General features: G+C 44.3%; 2 protein-coding genes across 7 annotated transcripts in view; one reads left to right on the forward strand and one right to left on the reverse strand.

Moving 5' to 3' along the window:
* The window catches only part of LOC101824959 (activating transcription factor 7 interacting protein), a 77,665-nt gene extending 67,639 nt beyond the window's left edge, over nt 1–10,026 (forward strand). For 5 of the 6 annotated variants that reach the window (XM_013115515.3, XM_013115516.3, XM_040743433.1 and 2 more), the window contains 4 exons: nt 1,910–2,068; nt 3,822–4,004; nt 6,313–6,425; nt 8,929–10,026. In XM_013115515.3, the coding sequence (XP_012970969.1) occupies nt 1,910–2,068; nt 3,822–4,004; nt 6,313–6,425; nt 8,929–9,348 (875 nt within the window). In that variant the 3' untranslated portion in view covers nt 9,349–10,026. The remainder of the gene's footprint in view (nt 1–1,909; nt 2,069–3,821; nt 4,005–6,312; nt 6,426–8,928) is intronic. The other variant, XM_021228857.2, reaches the window with a different exon arrangement.
* A 4,439-nt stretch (nt 10,027–14,465) lies between these two features.
* The window catches only part of Plbd1 (phospholipase B domain containing 1), a 43,040-nt gene continuing 33,074 nt past the window's right edge, over nt 14,466–24,431 (reverse strand). The window contains exons 7-11 of the mRNA XM_005072888.4: nt 22,433–22,633; nt 22,196–22,336; nt 17,738–17,923; nt 16,374–16,480; nt 14,466–14,746 (exon numbers count right to left, since the gene is read on the reverse strand). Coding sequence (XP_005072945.1) covers nt 14,564–14,746; nt 16,374–16,480; nt 17,738–17,923; nt 22,196–22,336; nt 22,433–22,633 — 818 coding nt within the window. The 3' untranslated portion in view covers nt 14,466–14,563. The remainder of the gene's footprint in view (nt 14,747–16,373; nt 16,481–17,737; nt 17,924–22,195; nt 22,337–22,432; nt 22,634–24,431) is intronic.

Here is a 24,431-nt window from a genome sequence, read left to right on the forward strand (position 1 = left end):
TGTAGAATTATAGTTAAGAAACTGCAGTCAAACCCTGAATGAAGATGCAAGCTATAGAGGAAAGCAGCAGTTAGGATGCTTCCCTTATGCCTGCTAACCCCATTGTTCGCTATGGAACCCTTGCCCTCATCTGAGCTGAAGGACCTTAGGAAGCAGCAGACTCAGCAGGACACCCAGGGATCGAGTCTCCCTCTTTGCTTGCTTGCCCTCGCCCTGGCCCTCCCCTCTCCTTCCTCTTCTAGTGTAGAGACTTTTAAGTGTATGTGCATTTAATTTTGATCTTTAGAATTGATTTCCTTTAGTGTTATGTAAATAAAAATCAAAATTTAATAGTAATTCTCTTAGTTGCAGTATTCAGAAACTAAATTGGATAGCTACTAAGCCATATTCTGCGGACTCATGAATAAATGTTCCTTGGTTAATTCTAATTAGGAAAGTCCTGAGTTAAAATTCAGAGGTCCATCATCATAATCATCAATGTTCACCAATGTAGTCTTTACTGTGATTTATAATGTAAATATCCAGTCGTGATTCAAAGTATAGTGTTTATCTGACTTCTTTGGCTATCAGTGTCTTTGTTCACAGACATATATAAAACCATGATGATAATGTATGCATTTGGAAGGATCAAATGCTAATTGTTTTATCTTGAAGTCAATAAACTTAGCGAAGGTTTAACAAAGTTATATTTTGGGATATAAAACAGTTGATTTGGGAGAAATAAAATTAAGTAGATATAGTTAACTTTAATCACTATAGAACTGTGTACAGCTGAGGTTCAGTTGAGACAGTTACCCTGTCCTTCATCAAGGCTGACTCATGCGGGTGTGATGTGCACTTGTCTGATGGTGATTTAAGACTTTGAAATTGCCATTTCACTTGGAGTTGTGTTCGGTTTGCTTTCATAGATTGGCGTGGCTCTCAGAAGTTTGTAAAGAGCAGAAATAAGTACAGTAGGATGCTGGGAGGGCAGAGCTGGCCATGCGTCCAGGCACCCTGCCTGCTAGCGTGTTAGCCCCTTAGGATGCTGGGAGGGCAGAGCTGGCCATGCGTCCCGGCACCCTGCCTGCTAGCCTGTTAGCTCCTTAGGATGCTGGGAGGGCAGAGCTGGCCATGCGTCCAGGCACCCTGCCTGCTAGCCTGTTAGCCCCTTAGGATGCTGGGAGGGCAGAGCTGGCCATGAGTCCTGGCACCCTGCCCGCTAGCCTGTTAGCCCCTTAGGGCTGCTTTCATTCCCTCACCTCTGGGCCATGTGAATTCTCCCATTCAGAAGTACATTGTTCTGTTGAGACAAGCTGAGTGAACCAAGCTCTTGATTGCATTTTAATGAGAAGTACCAGAGGATGGATGGAATGCAGGAGGGTCATCTTTTGTAGAGCACGGTCAGCTGATGCTCTTCATAGCATACCATCCAAGTGTTTTGTAATGTTAGCTTTGTCTGAGAGGTAGACATTTATTTTGTAGGCCATCAGAGACCCTTTTGATACTTTCAGCCTTTATACTTTAAGAAATAGTGACGATGAGCAAGCACTTAATACAAATCTAAGCAACTCCAAGTAATTGACGTTTATGGTCAGGGACAACCATCAGTTTACAGTATGTGTCTAGAAGAATGTCTGTGATACAGGTTTACAAATACAGACACATGTATTTTTGCAAGTTATCCTAGTCAGTATGATATATTGAATCCAGAAGGTTCTTGCATTGAAAAAATAAAACTCTATTCCTGTAAAAGTGTCAGTTGGAGTAGTTAATCAGGTTTTCAAGTCAGCAAAAACCTACATAATGAGAAAAAGAAGTTGTCTCTCGAGGGACTTGGTGTACAGTGCAAGTAACGTTTCCCAGTCCAGGTCAGGCCTGTGTTCCTTTGTGTCGCCTGTCACCAACCATGTGTCTTATGTTTAATTAGCAGATCCCAAAAAGCCAAGTCACCCTTCTGCGCCAGCTATGAGCCCTTCCCAGCCCATGTCTCGGCCTTTACAGCCCATTCAGCCGGCACCGCCTGCTCCGCCATCTGGGGTGCCGACAAGTGGGCCCTCTCAGACAACTATCCACTTACTGCCCTCAGGTAAGCTTTGCTGAGTCACCGAGCGGAATGTTAGTTTGTGCATAGAACAGTGTGGTTGTGGAATTGTGTGAAGAATCATTCTTACACTTTCAAGAGGATGTTTGTGGTTTTGAGTGTGTGATGTGGCCTGGCTTTGCTCACTGAGCAACATAGGTAGAGACTAATTCTGACACCTTATCTATGTCATTGTCATTAGCTGCCCAGAAGAGCAGAAATAAACCATTTGCCTCCCTGGATAGCCTACTTGTAATGATTTTGTTCTGAATATAACCAAGAAATTGCTGTGACTGGTGTACATAGCGTGTGCATGCACGTGCATGAGTGTGTATATATTTGGGGGCTTCACCTAAGGCCTTAAGCTTGCTAGGTACACAGTCTCCTGATGGGGATGTCCTTCTGTATATATGCTTCTCTTATTGGTTGATGACTAAAACACTCATTGGCTGGTAGCCAGGCAAGAAGTGTAGGCAGGGCTACAAGAAGAGAAGAGAATTCTTGGGAGAGAATGCAGAGAGAAGCAGACGCCAAGTAGCTATGGGAAAGATAAGGTGCGCTGGGTATTCTCTGGAAAGATAAGGCCACGTGGAAATACTTAAATTAATAGGAATGGGTTAACAATTAAGAGAGAGCTAGCCAGTAAGATGCCTGAGCCGTCAAACAGTTTATAATATAATATAAGTCTTTGTATGTTTATTTAAGGCAAAGCGGCTGTAGGACCAGGCGGAACAGAAACTCCATCTATAGTCTACCACTGAGGCAGGATCTGAGGCTCAAGCTAGTTTTAACCAACCTACCATCCTACCAAGAAGTTCATGCTAATATTTTACCTGCTACTACATTTCAAGAATATGTAGCCTATTTCGCCTAAGCTGTTTAGAAGTCAACCAAGACAGTATGGCTTCTTGGAAGTTAGGTTATACCTCAGAGATTTGTCTGCAGGAAGATCTAGCTAAATGTGATTTGAACGTGAGATTGTTACACTTGTTCTTGATGTGGTAAGTGAATGCTAGTGAGTGTGGTGACTGCGGAGCTTTTGCCTTCCAGAATCTTGATGAGATCTCATGTCCTGCAGCTCAAGCTGCTGCCTACCCTGCCAGCATTTCTAGCAAAAACATGTGCTTATTTGACTATTTCCAGTATGGATGTTTGCTGTTGGTCTTTATATTTAAATGCCATTTTTCTACCTAAATATAGCCAGTATTTTATCCAACCCTTAGCGGTTCTGTGGCTCTTTACCTCGACCCAAAGTTAGGGTGACAGTTACCTAATTCATAGTTTAGAAGGAAGTGTTGCTAGGTAAGCAGATACACTGGCAGTTGTCACCAGATGCTGGGAAATCCCTTCCCCCTTTATGTAGTACTGGGTATTGGGTGGGTCTGTTCTTTGAGCTTTGCTGGCTGTTTCTCTTGTGTCTGTTGAGTCGATGAGTGTGGCTAGGTGCTGCATGATAGGTTTCACCGAACTTGTTCCTTATTGGTACGAAATGGCCTGTTCCGCCTCTGTCCCTTGTCTTATAGTTAGCTCAGCTAGACAGACAGACACACCTGGTGTGGGGAAGTTCATGTGACCCGAGGGACTGGAGGAAGGGCTTGAGGTATGTGATGTGCAGGAGATTCTGACAGCCTTTCCTCCATGGTTAGATTTCGTGTGATGGTAATTGCTGCTTTATGCTGTCTTCTTTACATAGAACTAAAACTCCATTCTTTACATAGAACTAAAACTCCATTCTTGTATCTCTTGTTGCCTCCCGTAGCTCCAACCACCGTGAATGTAACACATCGTCCAGTAACTCAGGTGACCACAAGACTCCCTGTACCAAGAGCTCCTGCAAACCACCAAGTGGTTTATACAACTGTCCCAGCACCACCAGCTCAGGCTCCACTACGAGGGACTGTTATGCAGGCTCCTGCTGTCCGCCAGGTCAACCCTCAAAACAGTAAGAGAGAGACTCTTTTCTTCCGGATGGCTTTGCGTGCTGCTCTGTCCTGACATTAGGCTATCAATTAAGGGATATGGCAAACACCACACTTCATTAGTAACAATGTAGTGTGTTGGAGATTGCTGATACTGGAGATTTTAAGTGATTTCATAGAAAAAAATTGTAAGAATGTGAGTAGTTCAACTTCACCATTCCACAATGTGTACATTTTGCAATTGATCAAAAGCATATAGTTTAATCCATTAAAATGCATTCTGAAGATATTTTATCATTTTTTTTCTTCCCTAATTTATTTATTTAGAGACAGGGTCTCTGGCTGGCCTTGAGCTCACAGAGATCCATCCGCCTGCCTCTACCTCCTAAGGGCTAGGATTAAAGGTGTACATCACTACATCCAGCCTTTCTTATGACTAAAGGAGAAAAATTGAATGTACACACTGTAGGATTTGTAGTCTTTATATTGTCTTCAATTTAACTTTGTTAATGGTCTATATTATAGCACCCTTTAGATATTTATTAATGTTTTGAGACAGGCTCTCACTGTATATATCCCTGGCTGGGTGAAAGTTTGCTGAGTTGACCACAATGGCCTCAAACTCAGAGAGGTCTGCCTACCTCTGCCTCCCTCCTGCATACTGAGGTTGAAAGGCATGTACATTAATCTCTACACTTAATAATTGTCAAATTGGAGTTGGAATGGTAAGTTGTGGCTTAACCCAGAGAAGGAACGTCACGGCAAAGGTGGTCTATGCCAGTAGTCTTAAAGGCATGGAAAGCAGCTAAAGAAATTCAAGGAAGGAAAAATTTAAAGGATGCTTAGTTTATTTGAACTATAATTATAACCAGTCTCTATTTATTAAAATACTGTATATTAGTAGCATAGAGTATATGTCTTAGTAGTAGGAAATCAAGTTAAGGTTTAGAGCTGGACATTAGGTGCACACACTTGGAAAGTGGAGGCATGTGGATCAGAAGCTCAAAGTTATCCTGGACTACATAGTGATTTCAAGGCCAGCCTGGGCTACATGAGACCCTATCTCAAAAAGCCCAAATAAATAGACCCATAAAAATGCATAAATAAAGTGTAAAGGAAAGTAATGAAGTGAGTCACACAGGACCGCATTAGGAGGCAGCACTCTCCTGTCTGTCTGTATTACCTCCCTGTCTTCCCATCTACCGTCTCCCTTTCTTTGATCAGTTCTTACTCTTTATAGAATAAGCACAAATTATCTGTCTCCAAAAACTATGATTCCATTAAGTCTTTGCTTCTAGAAAAAAAATTAAACTAAATGGAGCCTTGGGATCATAGTCTGGCTTTAGCTCTCTCAAGGATTTTCTCTAGGTAGTTGACTGGGGCATGAATGAGTTCTGGAACAGCCAGGGCACCTGGCAAGACTAGCTTAGATCAAGAATGTCTGGCGGAAACATAATTGCGTCTCTACTTGTGTTGACCTTGGGTAATGTCACAGTAGTTTTCCTTGGGGTGAAGTGTGTCTTCTGCTGATTAGCAGTATATAAAGAGAAGGTGGAGAACCTTACTAACGTAGGACTGGGGAGTTTTTAAAGAAGATTTTATTCGTTTGTTCATGTGTGTCTGCCTGTGTGCCTGTCAGTCTTCACAGGCTGGAAAAGGACATGGGATCTCCTGGAGCTGGAGTCACAGGAGATTGGGAGTTAACTGACATGGGTGCAGGGGCCCAAACTCAGGTCCTTTGCAAGAGCAGTTTGTTCTTCCTGCTGAGCCTCGTCTCTCTCTCTCTCTCTCTCTCTCTCTCTCTCTCTCTCTCTCTCTCTCTCTCTCTCTCTCTCTCTCTCTCTCCCCCCAAGGGGGACTTTGATGACAGCGGCTGTCTGTCTGTCTGTCTGTCTGTCTGTCTGTCTTTGGCTCCAGTCTGTCTGTTGCGCACACTTGGTGTGCACAGCTGTGTTGTAGGGTTTTTATTTCTGGTATCCTCGTAAAGACGCGTGTGTGTTAAGTCATGGTTAAGTCACAGTTTGGCTGACTGGAGACTTTTCAGTTGGAAACATTTGTCCTCTTGAATTAGTAAAAAACTGTTTTACTAGCAAGCAGTATTTGTTAGTTTATTATTTATTTTTTGTTTTTCGAGACAGGGTTTCTCTGTGGCTTTGGAGGCTGTCCTGGAACTAGCTCTTGTAGACCAGGCTGGTTGGTCTCAAACTCACAGAGATCCACCTGCCTCTGCCTCCCGAGTGCTGGGATCAAAGGCAGTGTTTATAATGCGCAAACAAATTTACAGTAGGATTTTGATATTTCCCTTATATTATGTTTCATTTTCTTTTGCAGGTGTTACAGTTCGAGTGCCTCAGACAACCACGTATGTTGTAAACAACGGACTGACCCTGGGATCCGCAGGGCCTCAGCTCACGGTGCACCACCGGCCACCGCAAGTGCACACTGTAAGTGTCGGTGCTTGGCTTCCATGCCGCTCGAGTCACCCTTTCTCTTTGTTACTGCTAGCTCCTTTGCTTTTGTCTGATTTTCTTTTCTTTTTTGAGATAGGTCTCTCTGTAGCCCTGGCTCCTAAAACTCACCCTGTGGACCAGGCTGGCCTCACTCAGATCTGCCTGCATCTGCGTCTGTGTGTGTGTGAATGAACCACATTCCCAGCCCTAGAACCTAGAGCTGAACAATGTGATTTTTCTTAGTTTTTGTGGAAAAATAGTATCATTGATTGAGCATCTGTGTCCTTGCTACTCTAAGAACTTTGTTTCCTCTAGCCTCATAACCCTATGGGGATTAGTAGAGATACTCTCATTTAAATACACACACACACACACACACACACACACACACACACATCAAGTAACAAACATGCAAGTATAGTATGTCATGGAGGTGTTTAGTGCTTCCTCAGTGTCCATATCCATGGTACAGGTAAACTCAGCCAGACCTCATGTGCCTTGGAGCTTCCCTTCTTCAGTTCTGGCTGTTTTGCCATTACTGTTGCAGCTACAAAAGGTTTGTCTTCGTGCAGGGAATTATGATATAGCAACCAGGATAGTTTTCCCACTTCATAATCCACCAGAGCTTTTGAAACTTTTTGCTTTGTAAATCTATAACTCTAAGTAGCTTAAATTGTTTTGCTAGAGACGTTGACTTCTTATTTTATTCTAATGCAACTACAAAGCTTTTCAGGGTAACTGCATACATATAAGCGTATTCCTTCAGCACTTGCTGCGTTTGTTTCCTTCCTTTGAGGCAGGTCTTCATGTAGCTCAAACTGCCTCAGACTCATGGTCCTCTTGCCTTAGTCTCCAGGAGTTGGTGTTGCAGAGGGTCCACTGACCTGTGCAGCCACACTTGCTTATCTTAATACCTAGTGCTGTAGTTCTTCCCAAAACTTCAACAGAAACCCCAACTGCACCGACAAAACAAAACTTGACTAGTTTAACTAGTTGGGGGACTTGAGTAGATTCAACAAACATACGCAGTTAAAGAACTAGAAGGAATACAGCAGGCCACAGAAGCTCTAAGCAAACCCATTAAGTTCCAAGCCTGTGGCTTCAGCCAGCCTCTCTTAGCTCTTGGTCGCTGTGTGGTTTAATGAACTGAGATGATTAGTCACTCAGGAAGAGATAAGTAGAGGAGAACACCTATAGCAGCTGTTCCATCAGGCCTCATCCCAGTTTTCAGTGTTACTCCCTTAAACTTGGGGCTTCTCTCCACTTGATTTTGTCTGTTAACTGGAGGTTTGTATGTCTCTCCACAAATGTTATGTATAATTTCTGTACTGCTAGGAACAATGCATTTCAGCAAACGTCTGCATCCCTGAAACCATCAATATATGATTCAGGCTCTTTCTGGCTTCAGCCTGTAGTCCTAACCCCACAGCTCCTCTGTCCTTCACATGCCCTCTTTCATGGTAATTAGCAGAGTTTGGATTCCAGCTCAGTGGTGATCCCTAAGGGGAATCACATTTACCCTGTGACTAGGCACTTTTTTTTAATGCAGCTTTTAGAATAGTTTGTCTTATACTTTTAAAAGTTGCCTATAATAAAGCATTGGATTTTAGTAGCATATTATCCACTAGTTTATTCAAACTGAAGTACTGCTTTGCTTTGTTCTGTTTGGGTGCTGGAGATCAACGTAGAGCCTCCTCCATCAGGGTTTGCACTGAGCTATGTCCCTACCCGGAATACAGACAAATGTTCTGTTCCATGAAGTTTGGTGAGGAGTGGCATTTGGATCCAGTCCAGAGTTAGAAAGCAGTGTGTTGCATTTGTGCTCACCCGATCTGTTTGCTGCCTCGTTTTTGAATGTACCCTATGCCAGAGGAAATGTTAGCACTCACTCTTGTTGCCAGCCTCCCTGCTTCCTCTGCTCATGCTTTCCTGGTTATCAGGCTGGGGGTTGGGGAGCATTTGGCCATTTCTGCGTCTGTAAGTCCTCCTGTCTTTCATTGTATCATGTATCCATCCTGACTGGCCAAGAACATAATTCATGTTCAGCATTATTTATACGTGTGGTGCTATCTTTGAATAAAAGAGTGTAGGTTTAAAGTGAGTGTGGTTTTATGTGCCAGTTTGTATGTTACACATAAATGCTTTCTAAATGCTTTCCTAAAATGAGAATCTATAGTAGGGAAGATTAAATTGTAAATTATTCGTTAGATATAGATGTTTTCCACTTATGTCAACATCTCTTCAATGATACTCCATTAGGAAGGGATTTTTGGTTTCCAAGAAGAATGTAGTATTTTCAGTCTAGGAAATATAGTTGAATAAGTTTAGCGCCATTGTTTGGGGGCATGATTAGTTGTGTTTTACTGAGTAGAATTGGTTGTGGTATTGGTGTTTTTCAGAGTTCTTAATGTAAAATGATAGCTCTCTGTGATCACTAAGGTGTCTTCTGAAATGATTCTGTAATGGCTAAAAATCCATGTATCTTTTCTTTTGCCAGGAGCCCCCACGTCCTATGCATCCTGCACCTTTACCTGAAGCCCCGCAGCCACCGCGTCTGCCCCCAGAAGCGGCCAGCACTTCCCTGCCTCAGAAACCACACTTGAAGTTAGCGCGAGTTCAGAGTCAGAATGGCATCGTGCTGTCCTGGAGTGTCCTGGAAGTGGATCGAAGCTGTGCCACTGTTGACAGCTACCATCTCTATGCTTACCACGAGGAACCCAGTGCCACTGTGCCCTCTCAATGGAAAAAGATTGGCGAAGTCAAAGCTCTCCCTTTACCAATGGCTTGCACTCTCACTCAGTTTGTGTCTGGCAGCAAGTACTACTTTGCGGTACGCGCCAAGGACATTTACGGCCGTTTTGGGCCTTTCTGTGACCCTCAGTCCACGGACGTGATCTCTTCCTCCCAGAACAGTTAGACCTTGGAGCCTTTAGCTTACTCTTTTCAAAGTTCCACATTTTGGGCTTGTTTTTAATCTTGTGCATGAAATTCAATGTAAAATCCACCTTGTGCAAGATCTCTTGGACAGATGAGTGTACACACTACGTTTGTTTATAACTGAAGTATAATAAATTCAGCCCATAAAGCAAGTCTTCCCCTGAACAAGTCAAGTTTCAGGGTTTTGAAATGTAAATTGATCCTTGCTTTAGTTTTGAGGCTGGAGAATATGTATGGATGTTTGTGTGTCTTCTTTCTTTTCCTTTCTTTCTTCTTTCTTTCTTTCTTTGTTGTTTTAATTTTTAAATTTCTAGTTGTGTGTTGTCACAGTGCAATCTCCCATTGTCACGCAGATTTACCTCTCTTCCAGTAGGAAGTAAGTAGATGAAAGAATCTGAGGTATGTTGCTGTTGTGGTTCTGCCTTTAGGGGGATCTAGAAGATTAAAGAGTCTAAACAAAACCCAAAGAAATAAAAAAGAAAAGTATTTATCTTAAAATAGATGAATTTGAACAGAGGACATGTTCTCTCCATATTTTCTTTGATTTCTTCTGAGTTGCTGACTAGGTGAAAAATGTACCTGCATCCAAGTTCCTAATCTGGCTTCTACTTTTGTGTTGTGCCTTACAAGCTACAGAAATACACAGACAATATGCCCATTGTTGTTTATTTTTCTTTACATTTCATTTGTTCCTCATTGCCACCAAGGGTACCAAACCCTTTATGCATTTAAAACCAAGATGTGTAAGGGTGTGTTGTGTGCTTTCTTCATCTTCTGTAACATCACTATATTTAACTCTAAAAGTTTCGCTGTTTTCTTTTAAGGACATAATTCTATTTTTGTCCATTATCTAATTCTCCCTAAAATAAGCCATATTGTTTAAGAACATTTTTCATGAAACTTCTTTTAACGTCCATGTTGCATTGTTAGAGAACCTGAAGTAAGTTCTGGCTCATCTTATCCCTTGTGGGAGAATGTTCTTTCTAAGGCAGTAAATGTTCCTGTTCATAAAAGAGCAGGGGGGGGGGGCGACGGCTCAGATTCTCCTCCTTCTATGAGGCACTTCATGCTGTATGTAGTCTACACTTGGTTTTGGTAGTGCCGAGTGGCACCTGATTTCATCAACTTTGGATAAAACTTAGAAGCATATCCTTTGGGTCATTTCACATAACTCCTAGATCCCATCACTTCAGTGCAAAGTTACCCCAGCAGGCTCACCCCTGCACCTTAAGGACTGTCAGCTTCGGGGCAGTCAGCCAGGTGCTTTGGAACCGAAGAGGAGGGTGAGGGTACGCTCTTAGGGGTGAGTTAGCGAGGCATTGTGGAGTTCTTGAAGTCACCTTCATTTTCATATTTCTGCCTTCTCAAAATACATGAGTCATTCACTTTTCCTGGCATTAAAAGCAGGGAGCTCCATTTGCTTTGTTTATGTGTTCCTGTGATAGCCAATGGCAGGTATTGTTGAGTTGTGAAGAGATGGTCTTTGGTGATGCCTCACTAGTGTTGCTCCGTCATCAGGGATTGTTGAGTTGTGAAGAGATGGTCTTTGGTGAGGCCTCACTAGTGTTGCTCCGTCATCTTCAGTGTGAATTTTGGTTGACGAAGGAAGCCTACAATTGCCAAATTGTAAATGCTCCTAACCTTCCTCTCTGAGAAAAAGGAGACCACATGAGAATCCATTTTCCACAAGTGAAATTTGGCAAGCAGTTGTATAGCAAATACTCCATAGATTCATGATCATGCTAAGGGTTGCCCATGTTATGGTAATGAGAATTTGGAACGGAAGAAATTATCTTCTGTGTGTGAGCACCTCTCTGTGCTGGCGTGTTGGTATGTTCACTTTTTGTGAGAGACAGGTTTGGTACTCTGTTCAGCATCATTCCTATTTATATAATAGAAAAAAAATGTTCAAAATCGCTTTTACTGACTGCCCAGTAACCAATGGAAGTTTCTCTGGATGAATATTTTGATTTATATTCACTAATCATTTTCTATTTTCTAGTTCTTTTTTAAGTTTTCATAGTGTTATATAATCAGCAGAAGAAAGCCCAGAAGAATTACTATATTTCATGATTTTGATTTCTACTAGGGGTGTTTTTGTCAAAGGAAGACAAAAAAATTCAAATAATGGCTCTAGATGTAGATTTACTGCAGAAAGTAATTACTGAGAACTGTTTATTCCAGATTGGAAAGAAGGTATGAAGAGAGACTAATTGTTGAGGGTAAATACATTTGTGGATACAGTCTACTCAGATAACCTGCCATGAGGCTTTGGGCAGCAGCCATGTTGGGTTTCCTGGGACTCACTAGGCTTTTTCTGCAGCTGGGCTTTTTGTTGGGTTGTCTCTGGGGGACAGTGGAGGACCTGTAGAAGTGGCTGCAGACTCCAGCCGCCAGGATGCTTAGTGGCGGTTCACATTCCATAGCTCTTTGAACCCCGCATCTCTCACAGTATTACACATGCTCTCGGTTGTCTTTGGGAACTGAAGTTTGCTGCAGTTTCAGCCTGCCAGCACTGGTGAGTATCGCCTTTCTGGGGACCCTGGAAACGTGACACGTTTCAGCGTGAAGTGTCAGGTGTTTATATGGGAATGAATGGTGACAACAGTGTTTGTCACCCTCTGCTCCGCACTTTGTCAGAGTACTTTTTACCATTTTCAGTGTGAACACGCCTCTTTCATTCATGTTCTTGCTAATGGCATCTGTTGTGACAGTTAACCTGACAAGGTGACTGTTCTCTGTCTCTCTGGGCTTGATTTTTAAACTCTGCAGAATACTTTGTACTGTGTGATACAGTTTGACTCTGGAAGAAACGAGCTTTCTTCCTTGGGAATACTTGTTGGGTTACCATTTACCTCACAGAGAGGTGCCCTCCCCAAACCTCCACCCATCTGCCAGATCAGGGATTCCTTTAAAAACACGAACCTTGGCAATCTGAGGTGCATCTCTGTGGAGCTTTCTTTACACATTGGATGGGTGTTCTTGTTGCTTTTGACATTGCTTTGAATGTCCTTAATGTCACTGTTTCACAGTAGTGTATGTGATGTAAGATGCTGTGTGTGGCATTGTCTGTCAGGCAGGTGCTGTGGTCTCACACCACAGGTACCACAGACACCTCCCAGGTGTTCTCCCTGACTCCACCTTAGGCCATTTCAGTGTCCTCAGTGTGATATTTCTTCTCCCTGCTTCCCTGAGGCTGGGTCACCTGTTTGTCATGGAATTACATCATTGGGCATAGATAATAACAGTAGTCATGTGATCTCTGCCTCCCTTAATTATTTTCCAGGCTAATGGCTTTAAAGAAATACTTGAGGGGCATGCACACAAAGATTAGAACAGTGTAACATGAATAAATAAATGTCTCAGAGTCTGATATTGGAGTTCAAGCTGAAGATCAGAAAAGCAAAGCAGCCGGCCACTAGATCTCATCTCTAGCTTAGGCTGAAAGAACTGATCCGTGCCAGGAACCCCTTCACCAAGTCTCAAACTGCTGCCTCTCCTCAGCGTGGCTGGAGAATGAATGCCTCTCTGAGACCTTGCTTCTGTCTTATAAACTTCCTTAGAGTTGGGATTAAAGGTGTGAGCTGTAATTCTCTTTTAGACTGATTCAGTCTTGTGTAGCTCTGGGTGGCCTTGAACTAAGAGATCCACCTATCTTTATTTTTATTTTTTATTTATTTTATTTTATTTTGTTTTTTTACGAGACAGGGTTTCTCTATATTGTTTTGGAGGCTGTCGGTCCAGCCTGGCCTCGAACTCACAGAGATCCGCCTGCCTCTGCCTCCCGAGTGCTGGGATTAAAGGCGTGCGCCACCACCGCCCTGCCTCCATCTGTCTCTTAATCCTGAGACCTAGGATTAAAGGTATGTACCACCACCTCCTAGCTTCTGGCTGCTGGGATTAAAGGTGTGTGCCTAGCTTCTATGGCCTGTGGCTGACTTTGCTTTCTGAATCCTCAGGCAAGCTTTAATAAATCATAAATAATATATCACCACAGAACAGTTACCATGAGGGCTCTGTCAGTGCAGGAGACTTCCCTAATTCTTAAAACTCATCCCCTTGAGGCAGCTGAAAGGGAGGAGCTGAAGACACACTGTTCTCTTCAAATGGTCTTATCATGTCTGAGCTTTTGTTTTTTGTGTTTTATATGTAGACAGCTGAGTACCTATCATTTAAATATTCAAATGATTTTCTTTCCTTTTGTAAATAAGGGAACTAAGCAATCAGACACCTTCTGGGTTATCAACCATTTCAAACACAAATGTAAAAATAAACCCTTGTAGGAAAGCTTGCATCCTGATTTTTGTTGATTGCAATTGGAAGTGTAAATAGTAAGATGATGTAAGACCTTCTTAAGGTCTAATACTAACTGGGCTGTAGCAAGGTTGCCCTATTTTTTATTAGGTTTTGAAAGTTTTTTCTTTCCTAAATGTACAGTAGAGTGCTGTCTGTGTAAGTGTTAATTGTAGTGGGGATTTGTCCAGCAAGCCTGAAATTTATACTTTGAAATAAATGACTGGGTTTTTAACATTCTGGGTACTCTGATTCATTCTGAGAGTTCTCAGCCTGTGCGTGTGTCTCTTTAAAAACCCCCACTATGCTCAGAATCACCCTTGTTCACTGTTCAGTGTGCCTTATTTAACCTATTTGGCAATTCCCTGGTACTCAACCCACATGCTGTTCCCTAGCTTTGAAAGAGAAGTTGCTGTGCAGATCTGCTCTGCCTGGGTATTAGGGTGTTTCCAACTAACTGCATATCCAGCCTGATGCCCATTGATGACCAGAAAGGATCACAAACTGCTGCCTATTTGGGCTCCCCCAACTATCAGCATTGGCCAGCAGGGGAAGGAGAGAGACCATAGGAAGTGCAGGTGTTTAATGGGTCTGGAAATAGCCCTCATCTTACTTCAAGCTCAGTGGGCTAGAACTTAGTTATACCATGGGCTGTGATTGGCGTCTTCTGGCACTAAAGGAGGCTAATGGATTCTGATAGGGTTTGTACTATCCTTTTGTGTATTCATTTCATGCATGATATTTATTCTGCAGCTCTCCACCCTGCAGGAAATGTTTGCTGTTAAAAATCTGTGGAAAATGAAGGGGGATTTAATATTTTTTATTGAGTACAGATGGGAAAATATAGCTAAAATAGTGCCTTTGGAGTCTTATTTGCAGCTTTCATTTTCCTCCTCCATCCTTCACTTTTTGTCTTGTGCCAAAGTTGGTGTCATGGTAACAAAACCAAAGTTATAGACTTCTGGCATCCCCAAATGGAGAGTTTTGTTGAACCGATTCCAATTAAAAGCTGGGAGGCCATCTTGTACCGTGGGGCCACTAATGGCATGGGCTGTATACTGAGATGCAAGGAAGATGTCTGCCACCTAGAAAAAGACAGGACGGCATTTTAAAAGACAATCTGAAGTTTGGTTCATCCCCCTTCTCAAGGGCACACCGCGAGCCTCCCTTAAAAGACCAGTTTCCTGGAAGCTGCATCCTTTGCATGACGTGGGCTTCTGTATGCATTTGGCATGCAAAAGGCAACTGACTAGGAGAGAAACACACAAGATCTGCAGTGTGGTGACTAGTTCAGAACTGTAGCTCCACAAATTACTTTTAAATCCCTTTAGTGTTCCCATGACTTGATTTTCCTCCTCAGAAAGTGAACTCATGATTGTTCTTCCTAGATCAAAGTAAGAATTACTGGGAGTATTAAAGGCCTAGGTAGAGTCAACAAATCCTCAGTGGAGGCTGGTGATCAGGGCAGTAACAAAGGTTCTAAAGGGTGAGCCACACACTCAAAGGGCTCTTCCGAACACCTGACTGGGGGGTAGAAGCAGATCCAGCCTTAGAGGGGAAAGGCCCACTGTGTATCTGGAAGAAGGTTATGTTTTAAATTTATTCTGGCAGCATCATCTGGCAGAGGGAAGCTTGGCTTGGTTCCTCCACACACAGCAGCAGAGGTGAGCTGCATGTTGTTTGAGACAAATGAAACACTTCCCACACACTTTTCTCTTGAATGTGTACAAATACCATGGAAAAGAAGCAACACATGTTGGGGCTTCTTGGTGCCACTTTATAACTTGGGTTGTATAGCATGGAGCATCCTTTGAGTGGGAGTGCTCCCTTCGCACAGCTGGCTGGATGGGGGAGCTAGCATTCAGACTTGGGAGCATCTCCCACCAGCAGGATGACTGAGAGAAGGTGAGTGTAAGTGGGAGTCCCTATAGTTTCTTTTACTAGCCAAAGAGATGAAAGGCGCCATCTTCAAGCTATACGCGTAGGATGAGCTCACCACCTAAGGGGCTAGCTCGTATACAGGAAGATCGGAGTAACCTGCTCTCAAGTAACAGGGCACACAAAGTTTGTAGCCTTCATTGGTCTCTGATGGTTTAGGTCCTACGGTGGCAGCCCATCAACATGCTGTTAGCTGGCATTTGTTATTGGCTCACTTGAAACCCACTAAGCACCTAAAGTGCCTTGGCCAACTAGTCTAAAACATGTTCCTTAAGTTCATGCCTAATACACAGCCGCAGCACTCTGATAAAATGTCACTGCCACTATGATTATATACATTTTAAAATTGATTTTTAAGAGATTTATGCTTATGAATATTTTGTCTTCATGTGTGTATGTGCATCACATGCTTGCAGTGCCGGTGGAAGCCAGAAGAGGGCACTAGATACCCCAGAACTGGAGTTACAGGTGGTTCTTCTCTAGCATGTCAGTTCTGAGGATGGAACCTCAGTCCCCTGAAAGAGTAATAAATACTCTAAACCACTGAGCCCTCCGTGGCTGCATTTATAAATAACCAAGAGTTCTTCTAGATGGTGTGGGGATGTTGAAGATTTATTCTTCTCTATATGAGGTAAATTCTGTTATTTACAGGAACAGTCTGCTTCCTGAATTTAAAATGTGGTTGGAGACACGGAGCTGTATGCCACAAAAATCCCTGTCTCTAGCCTAACTGCTCATTAGAAGGAAATTGAAAAGCAAGAGTGTGTTAATTACCTTTGTGTCATAGCAACCTCCAGGGCTTGGGCTGGCTTCATTCAGGTCCTCACGACAGCAGATGGCATTGCAGGGATCACCCATACTGTAGGGATCCACCTTGTAATCTAGGAGACACCATGATGGGGGAAAGAACACGTGTTGGCTCTTCTGAGATACACTTACTCAAAGTAGGATTTTGGATCTATATGCCTGGATCATTGAAGAATATACCCCTCAGGCCTCCCCAGCTGTGGCAGATTGAAAGAGAATGGCCCCCAAAGGGAGTGGCACTATTAGAAAGTGTGGGCTTGTTGAAACAGGTGTGGCCCTGTTGGAGGACGTGTGTTAGATAGAGTTGGGGCGGGCGTTGAGGCCTCTTTTGCTCAAGCTTCACTCAGTGTGACAGTCAGCTGACCTCCTGCTGCCTTCTGGTCACGATGTAGCCAGCCCCACTTCTGCCTGCACGCTGCTGTGTTCCCTACCATGATAATGAACCTCTGAACTGTAAGCCACCACCTCAACTAAATGTTTTTCTTTGTGTGAGTTACTGTGGTCATGGCGTTTCTCCACGGCAGTGGAGACCCTAAGACACCAGCCCAGCCTACTTCCCAATACAGAAGTTGCTCTAGGCTTGACTAGGGAGTGGGTAACTGCAGATATGCTGTCCCAGGCCCAGCCTGCCTCAAGGATCATACCCCAAAGAGTAAAAAGGAGAGAGAGACAGGATGCATGAGCATCACCGTTTTCCTTGGAGAGTCTTTATCAAAAGAAAGCATTATGAGGATTTTAGCTGCTTTTGTCCTTGGGAGTTGTGCTGGTGAAAAGGCTCTATCTGCATGGATTGTTTCTTCTATATTCTATATGTAAGGTTTCTGGAGAGGGGATGGGTAAAAAACCTGTAGAACCGAGTGTACTCGTATACATCCACAATTCCAACATTCGGGAGGTGAAGACAGCTCAAGAATCCAGTGTGAGTGTGTGTGTGTGTGTGTGTGTGTGTGTGTGTGTGTGTGTGTGTGTGTGTGTGTGTCCATAAGCATGCCATGGTGTGCATGTGGTGATCAGAAGACCAACTGTGGAAGTCAGTTTTCTCCTTCCATTGTGTGGGTCTAGGGGATCAACTCGGATCAGTAGATTTGGCAGCAAGAGCCTTTATCTGTGGTTCCACCCCTCCAGCCTTTCAAAAAAGTTCTCTGGGATTTTATAAGGGAGGCAAATGTTCTATTTGTTGAGCAATATGTATACAATATTAATAGTATCCCGAATACTGAATTCAGACTTCTAATGCCTTTGAGTACAAGACAATAAACATATATAGATTCTTACTCCATTGGGAAGAAAAGGAGTTTTGAAGAATGACGCTTGAGAAATATGCTACGTACTATTGTATCGCATGATATATTTCATGGAAGTCATGTCATTCACGTTCCCTTGGTCGCGCCTGAAGATTTTGGCTCGTGGAGCTAAATCATAAGAGTAGTCGAAACCCAGCTTCTTGACCAGCATCGGGTAGCCACTCAGGTTGTAGATTTTTTCATGGAAAGGGATATTGTAGGAAGGCCAGTATCCTGATTTGGAATGGAGGAGAAAGGTGGGGTTGAGCAGAGGGAGACAGGAAGTGAAGGGGAACAAGACAAGAACATCATTGAATGATAGTATATTTGAGAATTGTTGCATGTGTAATTACAAAATGAAATAGCATAAGAAGTGAAGTCATAACGGGAACCTGCCAACCACAATGGTCCCTCCACTCCCAGGGCTGGTATGCCTCTAGAGTATTGTAAGGGAAGAAGAGCCTAATTAGTCTGATTTTTTACCCCAAGTTGTGAGTGCAATCCAGGACCCAGAGAATACCATTATTCTCTCTAGGCCAAAAAAGTGAAGGATGAGACTAGGGATCGACCTGGAGTTCATCTGGTGAGTGAGGCGCCCTGCAGAGGACAGCAGATACCCACCACACTGGTGGGCTGACATCAGAAAACGCAAGTTCTAGCTAAGTCCAAGGATGAATAAGTAGGTCTTAGGCACTTCATCCCATTTCTTCCTTTTGTTAGAATAGAACGGAAGGGAAGGGGTGCCTATGGTGAGTGGGTGTGGTGGTCTTTCATGCTCCAGCAGGCTGTTAGCTTCCAGCACTGAAAACATTTCTGCACCTCAAGTCACTAAGCAGTAGACACATGACACAATTTTAGGAACATCTTAGATTACACTGGCCTAGGCTATTTCCTACAGGACCACCAGTTAAAATAAGAGCATCTCCAGCCACTATGGAAAGCAATATGGAGATTTCCTAAAAAACAAACAAACAAACAAACAACAAAACCATCTGGCATATGCTCTAGTCCAGCTCCTGGGAAGGCACACAGACCTCAAGTCCTGTGAATCCATGTGTACTGCCATGCTGTTTATAGTAGCTAACCAATAGAACTAGCCCACTGTCCATCAACGAATGAGCAGGTGGGGACAATGTGACTTCCACCACGAAGACTAAGAAAGAGGGTGCATCTGGGGATGGTCACAGGAGAGGAAATGAGCCTGCCTCAGAAAGACAAATGTCACCTTCCCTGCTGTGCGCTTCATTTATATGACTCAAAAGTAGAACTGAGACCACGTGGACAAAGGAAGGGGCGGAAGGAGGGGGCAAGGGAGGGGTACGGTGGGCCAGTGAGGTCAGATGGACTGGAGGGAAAACGCCTTAGGAAGCCCGTCACTCCCTCCGTACAGGGAATCTGTTCCAATCTTAAACCTTAGGGGTTTCTCTACTTCAGGAATAGGAAGGGGAGCCTTTGTGTTGCCTTGGCCCTCCTGTGTCTTCGTCTTTTTTTACTATGGGGTGGGAATCCGATCCAGGAAGAAGCTAGAGAGAGAGGCAAAGCAAATGCTCGACCCTGCTGGGGCACAGACCCCACCAGAAAGAATGGAGACACGGACAACACAAGCTATCGGGTGACAGCAGCCTCCTTGCTAGGGCACACTAGGTCACACAGACGCAGAAGCAACACTGTCTGCACGCCGAGTCTCGCTCCAGCAGGGTTAGGCGTGTGACACTGGACAAACTGTTCTCCTCTCTGGGCTAACGTCTTCATCTTTTTTTTTTTTTTTTTTTTTTTAATGGCAGCAACACTGTCGGCATCTGTGGTGTTTTCAATGAGCCATGTCCCCCATAGGCTCGTTCGTACATTTGAGCACTGGGTTTCATGTTGGTGGCGTCTGGGGAGGCTATGGGACCTCTTTAAGAGAAGCAGCCTTGCTGGAGGAAGTACATCAGTGGGGGTGGGCTTCGAGGGTTACATTCTGGCCCCACTTCCTGTTTGCTTTGTCTACTTCCTGCCTGTGACTGAGGATATGGTCTCTCCATTTCTGGCCCCTGCAGCCTGCTGCCGTGCCTCCCCAGCCATTGGGGACTCCCCCCGCTGGGGCCATCAGCCAAAATAAACTCTTGTATAAGTCACTTCTGATCATCATGGTGTTTATCACAATGACACGAAGAAACCCAGCCGTGTACAAGGAACCCTTTCTTTTTAAAGGTCGCTGTAGACACTGAATATGTTCAGGCAGCTGCAGGTCTTAGCACAGTGCCAGTCTCGGTATTAAACTCGTTGATAATTAATACTGTAGGAAGAGCTCCCTCAAAACCCACTGTCTCCTTGTCTTTTGGCAATTCACAAAAGCATTTACCACGGGTGCTTATTTATTCCCAGGTCACCCAGGTGGTGTTTAAGCAGTACCATCCCCTCTTGGAAGCAAGGTACCAAGCCTACCTTGGCTCACAAAGATACTGCTGCCTCCATCCCGGAGCTGCTTTCAAAGGCTAGGGGGCTTTGGTACTTTAGTGTAAAGAATGGATCCACAGTATCGTATTCGAGAGAGCATCTCCTATTTCTTCCTGAGCCTTCCTTTGATCCTTTCAGTGGACTGTGTAACATGATGCTTATCTGGAATTTTCCCCGTGAAGATCAAACAACAGAACACGAAGAAAAGGCACAGAAAAGTGTCTAGAACCGTGGTTCTCAACCTGTGTGTCGGTCGTGACCCTTTTGAGGGCATATCAGATTCTTACGTTACAATTCCTAACAGTAGTAAAATTACAGCTATGAAGTAGCAACAAAATAATTTTATGGTTGGGGGTCACCACAGTGTTAAAGAACTGCATTGGGAAGGTTGAGAACCACCGGTCTAAGGGGACCTGGAGACGTTTTTTCCCCTGTGGTGTAGCCACTGGTCTCAGGGGACCTACAGACACTTTCCTCTGCAGCGTAAGCCAATGGTAAGTTACCCAAGCTATTGTCAATCACCCTAATTAAACCAGACAGGTCTCTCCCATGCTCAGAAAAAAATAAGTCATGAAAGCAGAAGGGACTGGTTAGGAAAAGGAAAGGGATTTATGGTTGGGGGAGGGGCGGGGCGGAGGTGAGGGGGGAGGATGATAAAACATGCACCTGTGCAGGAATGACATAATAAACATATCGTTATACACAATCAATATATACTAATGGAAAAACTTTTTAAAAGAGTCAATGCAGGAAAGTGGCAAGTGTTAAAATTTTGATTTTGGGACCTGTTACACAGGAAAGTGGCTCACAATAAATCTTGCCTCTTTTAAGTTATTGCCGTATGATTTGTCACAGAGACAAAAAATGACTGTTGTAATAAGCACTGTCTTTATGAGGGGATAAAGACAGGAGAGGCTCAATTCCAGTTTTGCAGATTTGGGGAGAGCTTTTTTTCCTACTACATTAGTTGACTTTGGATCATATTTTTCTACCAGATAACCTACAGTATCAAAACAATAACTTTTGGATTTTTAAAATAATGAGTGACTGGTCTACATCATGACTGCCTTGATGCGAAGGGACGAGAGTTGGAGACGATGTGTTATTTGCCTGAGAATTTGGGGAAGCCCAAGTTCAGTCCCTGGGTTTCACCTGGCTGGGCTGTTCCCTTGGTGGCCAAGCCACCACCTCTAACCCTCACACTAACGGCGCCCTCCTCAGCTAGCTTCTACTAGGCTCGGCAAATCAGAGCCCACTTCAGCCCTCACCATTCTGGACTTGCTTCCTTTGCTATACGACGCTCCAGAGTTCGTGGAGAGGAGCAAATTGGCGTCTTTGCTTTTCCCGCCTGAGTTAGAGTAACAGCCCACAAATATGTGCTGAGCGGAGCTTAAAACTTAACCTCCAGAGCTCGAGACAGAAGGTAGTATTAGAGCTGTTAGAGGTCAGAGGTCATGTGCTTGCCGGGAGTCCCAGTCTCTGCACGGAGAGCATGAGGCATCCTCTCACATGTTGTGTTGAACATGATAATTCTCTACCAGGATAACTGTCACTGACAGACCCATCACCCATGCTCACACAGCCCATCCCCCCATGCTCACACAGACCATCCCCCCATGCTCACACAGCACACTGTCACTCACCCCACACAGCACATCCCTCATCATCCTCACTGCCATGGTTAGTTTGTACTTTCAGTTTCACACAACCTAGAATCACCTTGGCCTGTGTGCTTGTCTGGAGGACAATTGTCTTAACTGATCGGGGAAGACAGCCTGAAAGTGGGTGGGTTTGGAGCCCGGACTATAGGAGAGCAGAGGAAGCTAGCTGAGCGGGGAGCATGTGGACAGGTGTGTTTTTTTTCCCTCTGCTCTCGACTACGGACGCGAAGATTAGTTACTTCAGGTTCCTGCCCTGCCTCTTCCACCGTGATGGACTGTCACATGGAATCGTGGGTAAAATAAACCTTTCCACCCTTAAGTTGCTTTCTCTCTGGAGAGCACAACAGCAGAAATGAAGCCAGGACACACAGACAGGCCACAGTCCTGACGCCTGGGAAGACGGTACCTTTTCTTAGAACATTGGTTTGTTCTGAATACTCCACGTATGTGGGGATTTGCTCCACGATATACAGAGTGCCTTCGTCAAGGCTCTTTTTGAGGTTCACCTTCTTCAAGTCCAGGACCATGTACTGGTTGTTGTAGGTGCCTGAGATGTTGGGAGACACAGGGCGACATGGTTAATGATCTCAGCTGACGAGTTAGCACAGGCGCACCCCTGAGGATGTTGGACAGCACTACTTACCTGAGTTGTGCTTTGCAAAGATCTCTGCCCAGTCCCTACCACCCTCGGCCATCATGTTGGCAACACGGACTCTTTGCCAGGCCAGGAGAGTCTCGGGGACCACTAACTTCAGCAGGGTTTTATTATACACACTGTTGGTGGTCTGTAGCAGGACCAGGCCACTGCTAAGGATGTAAAAGTCATCCAGAGACTCCAAGAACCCTAGAGGAATGAAAAGCACACAGGTCAACACATGTACACACGGTCCACGACAGCATTAGCACTTCCTATACACAGTGGGTCTGGCAAAGTAGCTGCTGTGGTTTTCTTTTCTCTGTACCAACCTCTCCCAGCTTTGGCACACCTGGGCTGTTTTACACAGGTGCTTGTAGACCATACACCCTCTTAGATTCTCTTTAGAAAAGTTTAACAATGTGAGGTGTGTGTGTGTGTGTGCGCACACACGTGCATATGGATGCTAGGGGATAGGTGGTGTGTGTTTAATAGGTTATGTGTGTAAACAGCAGACAGAACTAGATCCCTATTTGGCAGGACTTTGAGGAATTTGTGAATTAGGGAAGGTATCAGTAGGGTATATTGCTAGGCAGTTAAGAATATAGACATCCTTTTTTTTTCCCTAATCTGTGCTTTATAAATTTTGCTTGAGACTTTTAAACATGGATGCATCTACATGAATAAACCTGAACATGGCCTTGAAAGGGGACTTTGACACCCTGGTTCACTGAGTTTTTTAAATGCTGGAGACAATGTGGGGTTGTGTTGAGGTCTGTGCTGGGGTGAACGTGGCCGGGCAGCTGGGACGCAGCAGGAGCCTGGGGAGGGCAGAGCACGTCCCCACGGGCAGAGGTCAACGATTGGGAGTGTTAAAGGAATGTCTGAGAGCCCAGAGTCAGGCGAGGCTCTGGACCATTTCTCCAGGTGAGGCTAGGGCTCTGAGGAAAGATGTCAGAGGGAGCGTTCCCGCCCGCCGCCATGTCAGGGCTCACAAGCGGTGCCAGCTACGAAAATGACACACAAATGAGGATCAGAGAACAACTCTGTGCAGGAAAGGGATTTCAGAAGACAGCAGCCCTGCTGCCCTCACCTTGACTTCCCAGGCAACAAATTTCTGCTTGGAAATCACCCCGCCTAAAGTCTTCTGCGATGACAGAACAGACAACACGGGTGTCTACCGTTTACAACGTCCCCATTCTTTTTGGCATATCTGAGTATTATCTACGCTTTCTGTTACCGTAACAGTTACTCACTTAATATTTTGTTTTTACTATTTACTTGTACTCAATTTGTCACTGTTGTCTGTATGTGTAGTGTGTGTGGACACTTGTGTGAGGACACACAAACGAGGATCAGAGAACAACTCTGTGCAGTTGGTTCTTGTCCTGGTTTTGTTCGTTTGGTTTGGTCAACTTGGCACAAACTTGGACATATCTGGGAAGAAAGAATCCTATCTGAGAAAATGCCTCCATCAGGTGGCCTACAGGCAAGTCCGTGGGGGCATATTCTTGACAATGATTGACAAGAGGGCCCAGGTAACTATGGGTGTGCTGTCTCCAGACTCATGGTTCTGGTGTGCATACGAAAGCAAACCAAACAAGGCAGCAAGCAGCACCCTCAGTGTCCTCTGCCCCAGCTCCTGCCCTGACTTCCTTCGGTGACATCCTGTAGGCTTTTGCCCATGGTGTTTATGGTAGCAGCGGAAACACTAGTCAACAGTTCTCTTTCTGCCTTTATATGGGTTCCAAGGATGGAGTTTAGACTGTTAGGATTTCAAAGCAAGCACTTTTACTCACTGAGCCATCTTGCTGGCTCTTAGTATTAGAGCTTTGGGATATTTTAAATTTAGCAAGGCAGTGGTGGTGCACGCCTTTTTTAATCCTAGCACTTGGAAGGCATAGGCAGGCTGATGTCTGAGTTCAAGGGCAGCCTGGTCTACAGAGTTCAAGGACAGCCAAGACTACACAGAGAACCATGTCTTGAAAAGCAAATGTATATACACACA

This window comes from Mesocricetus auratus, unplaced genomic scaffold, assembly GCF_017639785.1.
Source record: "Mesocricetus auratus isolate SY011 unplaced genomic scaffold, BCM_Maur_2.0 Super-Scaffold_100001, whole genome shotgun sequence".
NCBI lineage: Eukaryota > Metazoa > Chordata > Mammalia > Rodentia > Cricetidae > Mesocricetus > Mesocricetus auratus.